At 63.9% G+C, this 6971-nt stretch overlaps 1 protein-coding gene across 1 annotated transcript; it reads right to left on the bottom strand.

The window, feature by feature from the left end:
• Positions 1-3093: 3093 nt before the first annotated feature.
• Positions 3094-6456, bottom strand: Nkx1-1 (NK1 homeobox 1). The gene is made up of 2 exons (XM_020177299.2): positions 5988-6456; positions 3094-3944 (listed from the first exon to the last, which is right to left on the bottom strand). Exons 1-2 carry the CDS (start codon positions 6454-6456, stop codon positions 3094-3096), a joined length of 1320 nt encoding a protein of 439 aa, XP_020032888.2.
• Positions 6457-6971: the final 515 nt, after the last annotated feature.

Here is a 6971-nt window from a genome sequence, read left to right as displayed (position 1 = left end):
GTGGCAAGCAACTGCATGGCCTGGGCTTTTAGGGAAGTGTCTTAAAAGGGAAGGGGTGGGCTCCCTTCCTGTCTAGAATGAGGATGTGCTGGCTGGAGCCTCTGTTTCCCCAGTATAGTGCAGCAGGGAGCTGGATGGAGCTGGGCTGCTGAGGACTGTGTGATGGTGTCATGTCTGCGCCTAGGGCTGCCACTAGCCATAATTCCCTCATGAAAGAGAAAATAAACAATCTTCTTTCAACTTCTGTTCATTTGGGTTTTCTCTTACATGCAAACAAGCCCAACCCACAGCACATGGGTTTGGTGGCAGCGGGATGGTGGCCTCACTGGGAGCTTCCTCAGTGTCTGAGCTCCGTGGTCTGTGCCCGGGAGGGGGAAGGGCTGGGTGAGAGTGGAGGCCCCTCTCCCGCCCCCAGGTGAGCCTGCTCTGTCAGTAGGGTTGTGCCTTGCTTACTGACAGAGGCCTTTCTATATGGAAACCACCTTGGTATAATTCTGGGTTTGTGGGGGAAGCTGTCCAGGGGAAGGGCTGGCCCTGAGTCCTAGGAGAGGATTGCTCTCATCCCCTGGGGGGCAGGACAGCCTCCCAGCATGGACACCAAAGGGGGCAGGTTACCTCACCACCAGCCTGAGTCAGGCACCAGAGGCTCAGGCTGAGAACAGGAGGGGACAGGCCCCCAAACCTGGCCAGAGCAGAGTGATGGGTCCAACCTGAGGGCTCCTTGAAGCAGCCAGAGAACCTGCAGCCCTCACACTCCCCAAATGCACCTGTGCCTGAAGAGCCAGTGAGAGGCTGCAGCCAGAATGGGGAAGTCCTGGCCTGCTCCTCCAGGAGGGGTGGGGCACCTGACAGCCCCCAACCTCGTGGGCCTGTTTCCTACATGTCATGGACAGGGAACCATGGCAGTCACCACAGGGCTCTAGGAGGCTGAGGTGGGCAGACACAGGTCTGTCGCAGACAGGGACTGATACACAGTAAGTGTGCACCAAAAGGCAGCTGTTCCAGGGAAATGCAAGGAAGCAGCCCCACTCCTGTGGCATGACACATGGATGTGCACCTGGAACTGCAGTGGGAGTGCCGTGCATGGCAGGGACACTGCTTCCCAGACTATACCACCCCTGGTCACCACTCTCCACAGTCCTGCAGCCTGGGTTTGGCGCTGGAGCATCTTTGAGAGTGAGGAACATGTTTGGGGCTGATTACTGCCCTCGCTGCCTCCCACCCAACATAGAAGTTGAAGTGCCCAGTTCAGCCAAGACCCAGTGCCACAGAAGGCTGGGGCCTGGCTATGTGGCCAGATTCCAATCGTGATTGGAACTCAGAACTCTGTAGAGTCCTGGGATGTCCCAGCAGGTCTCAGCTGAGCTCAGCAAGGTTGGCATAAGGAAGCAGGGAACAGAGAGGGGACATATAGGCTCTGTCCAGGCCCGAGCCTTGGAGGGTCAGATGGTCCAGCCTTTGTGTGGCCTCTCCCATAAGTAGAGGCTGTGTCTTGTTGCCCCAGCTCAGACCAAGCAGACCAAGCCTGCAGTACCACTGGTGACTTGAAGTTAAGAGCCTCTGGAACACTCTAGGGTTCCCCAGTCAGCTGCCTGCACCCTGGAGACCCAGCCCCAGCTGTGAAACCCAGAGTAGCCCTACCCACCAGCATCTCATAGCTACCTTTGCTCACACGCAGGCCTCCACAGGCTGGGCCTCACTGTGTTAGAATGTGATGGAGGCTGAGCTCAAAGTGTGATCCTAACTCACTACTGCTAAAGTGGGTCACTTCAGGCAGTGCTAGAGCCAAGCAAAAGGGAAAAGTGCAGTATGGATGACTGGAGTGGGGCCCCAGGTGTCTGCTGACACTGTAGGACTGGGGGGTGGGGCGGGAAAGCAGGGAGAGCCAGCAGTGGGCAAACTGTTCTAGCTGCCTCTGCCCCTCCAGACTGGTGCAAAGTGGCACCAGTGGGCTTTGCCCACAAGGAACTCTCTTTCCATTCTTGCCTGTGGCTCTTGCCGTCACTGCCACCCATCATCAAGCCTGCTCCCAAAGGTGCTAACCAGCTGACTAGCTGGGAGGCAAGCCCTCACTGCAAAGGAGAGGGTGGCTGGAGGAGACAGCCCAGTGCAGGGGGCACATAACCTGTTCCCTTGCAAGCCACACAGGGCTCGCATAGGAGGGGAGTCACCTGGCCTTGCTGCACCCCATTCCCGCTGCTACTAGGACTCTGAGCCCTTCCTTGGCTTGCTGGGTCTCCCTTGTCCCTCCAGGCAGTGCCCTCATCCCTGCAGCATCCACCCACTCTTCAGTGCCACCGCTGCCCAGTTTTGGGTGAGCCCAGCACTCCCAAGACTCCAGGAGCCCCAGCGAGAACCGTCCCCACAATTATTCAGGGAGAGTGGAGTGCTGAGAAGGAGCTCTGGCGTCAGACTCCACTCAAGGTGCTCTTGGTTGGTAGCTCAACTTCGGGAACCGTTTCCTCCTCTTGGAGAGGGTGCAGGCGGCGGGCCGGCAGACGCCCGCCTGACACAAGTTGACACCAAGGCTTTAGATATTTTAGGCCAGGGAGTGAGGGGGAGCAGGGCGGCAGGACGAGTGCTGCCCCTTGCCCGGGCCCAAGCAGCTCCAGCCTGCAGGAAAAGGGGAAGGGGCCGGCGACACAGTCCGGAGGGCCTCTCAGCCCTCCAGCTAGGCCAGCGCCAGCGCACAGCCTCAAGCCCACAGGGTGAGCCCCGGCTGCGGGACACTAGGCCAGGAGGAAGCCGGTCCAGGAGGCTCGGGGGCACTAAAGTCCCCCACGAAGGGGGCTCACGAGGGAGGGGGGTCCGAACCAGGGAGGGGAGGAGCGAAGGGCGCGAGGTTGGTGCGGAAGCCTGCGACACGCGGGGTGCGGCCTCCTGCGGTTTATTGAGGGAAGTTCTGCAAAGTGCTTCCGAGGGGCGCGCGGGAGCCACTGGCCCGACCCCCCACGCGCGGTCATTTATAAAACGCCTCTGTAGGAACCCGATATGTACAGGGCCAACGACTGAAGCCTTAGAAAAAGAGCCGGCCGCGGGCACCTTGGGGCCCGCGTAGGACGGTTGTCGCCCGAGTCCCTGCGTCCCGCTGACTCAGAGGTGCGGCGCGTAGAAGGCAGGCGCGCCGTAGGTCTGCGAGCCCAGCACGAAGGGCGACAGCACGGCGGGGCTGGACAGGAAGGGCAGCTGCGCGGCGCACACCAGCCCACTGGGGCCGTGCGCCGGGTACCCCGCGGGGCCGTGCATGGCGAGCGGCGCGCCCATGGGCGGTGAGGGGCTGAGCGGGCTGAGGCCGCCGGGCAGCCCCGCGCCGGGCCCCGCACCCGGCCCAGGGCCGCCGCCGCCGCCGCCGCCGGTGGGCGCGCTCGTGTCGGCGCCGGGGTTTTGCTTCTTCCACTTGGTTCGGCGGTTCTGGAACCAGATCTTCACCTGCGTCTCGGTGAGGCTCAGCGACAGCGCCAGGTTGAGGCGCTCACACACCGACAGGTAGCGCGTCGCCTTAAACTTGTTCTCCAGCGCTACGAGCTGCTCGTAGGTGAAGGCGGTGCGCGCGCGCCGGGGCTTCCCCGACTTGGAGTCGGAGCCCGTGCGCTTCCGCTTGGGCTTGGTCGCCGCCGACGCGCCCTGCGGGGTGGTCGCCGCGCCCCCAGCTGCCGCCGCGGCTACCGGTGGGCCTGAGGCTCCCGGCGAGTTCCCACGGGGCCCGGGGGCCGCGGTCTCGTCGACTGGGGATGCGTCGGCGTCGGCCGTTCCCGGGCAGCCCGACCCGCGGGCCCCGAGGCCGCCGCCTCCCCGCGCCTCCTCCGCGCAGCGCGCCCGCGCTTCGCGCCCCTCGTCCTCGTCGTCGGGCGCCTCGTCCCCGCTGTCCGCGCTCGGGCTACGTCCGCCGCCGCTGCTGTAGCCGTTAGGCTCGGCCTCATCAGCCTTGTAGGGGTCGCCAGCACCTGAGGGCGGCGAGAGAGGAGAGGACAGAGGGTCAGGCCCGCGCCCCGCCGTCCTGCCCGCTCCCTTCCTGCGAGATTTCCTTTTCCTCGTTCAGTGTCCCCTCTTCCTCATTTGCCTCCTTTCTCCGAAGCTGGTTCGTTTCCTCCCTCCTCCCCGCTGTTCCTCTGTGCCTGCCTGAGGAACAGGCATCTCTGTCCCTTCGTGTCGTTATCTCTGTCCCTTCGTCATTGCCTTCCATGGAAAGGACCCGCAGCCGCATCTCACTGCCCCATGCCCAACAGGGCGCCGGTGAGCGCGGGCCTGCCGAATGTCCAACGAAGAGAGCGCTCCGATCGATCCACGGGGCAGATACAAACTTAATTAAACTCATTTTGTGTGATATACAAACTAGTTAAAGGCCATTAATTTATTTCGGTGTATATTACCCTTCAATTACAGCGGGCGTGGGGCCAGCCAATCACGGGACATTTAATAGTCCATAGAGCTAGAAGCTTGGATTAGGGTCCCTCAGAGCCAAAATCAGTTACCCTGGCCGGGTCCAACCTCAAGCCTAGGGCCCCGTTACTCCAACAGCTAGCATCAGTGCCGGGCTTCTCTGCCTGCCTCTCAGGGCCCCTTCCCCTTCCCACCATTGCTATCTCTGCTTGACCTGACAAGGGGGAGAGACTGGGACGCGCGGCCCTCTGGGCTGGAGCATGGAAAGGGAGCATAGCATGGGTGTGGCAGCCTTCTGTCTCTAAAATTTGGAAGAAAGCGTCCATCCTGGGCAGGGCTTTGATGGTCCTCTGTGCACCCCTCACCCGACTAGTGGCTTTAAAGCTGCCAAAGGAGCCCCACAGGTGCCATCCGAGGTGCTAACCCTATGCTGAGGTCAGCTCTCAGGCCATGTGGGCATGAAGTTCCTGGGGCATAAAGGATAAATCTGTTCCTGGCAGATTCCTCCAGGATAACTGGCCCAGGTCGTATGTAGGTGTCCTGGCCCCAACTCAGTCTTAACAGGAGCAGGAGCTATCCCCCAGGCCACCTTGGGCCATCCTGGCTCCAGCGCTGCTACACTGCCCCTCCGAGCTGTGCTGTGCCCTTCTCTCTCAGCGTAGCCCTGAGCTGGGCGGCTGGCAGGTTCCCCATAGAGGGGAGGCTCGGAGAACAGCTCGTGGGAGCAGCCAGGATTCCTCTCCCTTCTTCTATCCGAAGGAAAGAAATTCTCTGCAGAAGCTGCCGGCTGTCCCCTGCCTGAGCTGACGGCCCAGCCCAGCCCAGCCCAGCCCAGCCCACCCAACGCTCCTGTCCATGGAAGGCTCAGGGGCCGAAGTTGGAGGCAGGAAGGGCGGGGGGGGGGGAAGGGGCACAAAAAAGCAATCAGGAGCGGGTCGAATGCAATTCGCGATCAATAGCGGCCCCTAATAAGTGTAATAGGTTTTAATCGAGTAATTATCCGAATTTTGACCCTATAATTTAGATGTTCGGGGGGAGTTTGCAAGGTGCTTGAAAGAGATATGCACGCGCCGTAATGGGATATCGACCGCACCGGGGGCGCGGGCCGCCCCATTACCGGCCGCTTTCCGCCGCTAAGCACATTTCCCCTTAACTGTAATCGAAGGGATTTAATTGTTTTTCCAGAGATAACCAGCGTTTTGTCACAATTAGTCTGATTTGTCCAAAAAAAAAAAAAAAAAAGGAGGGAGGAGGGAAGCCTGGCAGCCACCGGTGGGGGCGGGGAGGTCACAGGCCAGCCGCCGCTCATGTCCCCTCCGCCTCCAGCACCAACTACCCTCCAAGGCCAGAGACCGTCCAGGCGAACCTTGGACCGGCCTTGCAGCCCCTCAGCTCTTGGGCCTGGCCCGGCAGAGCCTACACAGAGGCGCCGGGCAGTGCGGGCCCTGGAGTCCGGGTCGAACGGAGGCTGCTGGTGGGCCAGCGCGGACCCCGCGCTCTGCGAACTTTGCACCGAGCCGAGGCGCTGGGCCAGGCCCGAAAACATAAGCGCGCAGGAGAGGCCGATCCCTCACCCCCGCAACCGGCACCGGCTCGTTCCTACTCACTCAGCGGCTCGGTTCCAGCGGCGGCTCCGACTCCCCCAGCGGCGGCGAGAGCTCGGCGCTCCTGCTCCTCTGCGCACGGCGAGCGTCCCGAGGCGGCTGGGGCCGAGGCGCACGGGGTCGGGACGCACGGGGCACACGTAGCGGGCGCCACAGAGCCCAGCAGCACGCAGCGACGTCTCCTGCTGTTGAACTTGTTGGGGTCCAGGATGTCCAGCACCGAGAAGGAGGTGGGGCGCGGGGGCGCGGCGGGCCGGGCCGCTCCAGCCCCCTCAGGCACTGCGGGCACAGTGTCGCTGGCCGCGAGCGGCGGGGCACCGGCCCTGGGGAAGGCGGGCAGCTCAGCGCGCCCGTCCATAGCGTCCCGAGCAGCGGCAGCAGGGGCGGGTGGTGCGGGCCCTGGCCCGGGCCCGGGCGGCGGCGGCGGCAGCGCGGGGACGTCCCCAGGAGCCGCCGGGCCGCTGGCACTCATGCCTGCCTCCCGCCGCTCCGGCGGCTCGGGCCCCGCCGCCTACTGGGCTCCCATCCTCGGCTGCCCGCGCAGGCGACCGCAGCGGCTCGGCGCCGCACCCCCTCGGCCGGTGATGCCTGGTGCTGCCTCCGCCGCCGCCTCAGGCGCCCGCCGCGCCCGGCCCGCGCATTTATGGCGGCCCCGCCGGAGGCGCCCACGCGCCCACACGCCGCACACACGTGCGCCCGCAGGCGGCCGCCGGGCTCCGCCGCCCTCGTTAGCGCGCACGCCTAATTGGCTGCGAACGACCCCGGGCAGAGGAGGCGGGCCCCGCGTGGGACACACGGACGGAGCCGCAGGGCCGGACGGACAGACGCACTGCCCGGAGCCGGAGCGTAGTCCGCTGCGGGCTGTCGGTCAGCAGCGGGTCGCCGCACCTCAGCTGGGCTGGAAACCGCGCGCCCGCCTCCTCCGCGAAGGGGGAGGAGACAGCCGGGCTTTTAAATAATTGCGGGATCAATCGGCGGCGGCGGAGG

The sequence above is a fragment of the Castor canadensis genome, chromosome 9 (assembly GCF_047511655.1).
Source record: "Castor canadensis chromosome 9, mCasCan1.hap1v2, whole genome shotgun sequence".
In the NCBI taxonomy this organism is placed as follows: Eukaryota; Metazoa; Chordata; class Mammalia; order Rodentia; family Castoridae; genus Castor; species Castor canadensis.
This window is presented reverse-complemented; position numbering and strand designations above follow the sequence as displayed.

Excerpts from the sequence above, each read along its gene's own strand:
- Nkx1-1 (XM_020177299.2), bottom strand. The coding sequence starts at position 6,456 with ATGAGTGCCAGCGGCCCGGCGGCTCCTGGGGACGTCCCCGCGCTGCCG. Across the intron at positions 3,945-5,987 it reads CGCTGGAACCGAGCCGCTGA|GTGCTGGCGACCCCTACAAG; the intron begins GTGAGTAGGAAC and ends CGCCGCCCTCAG.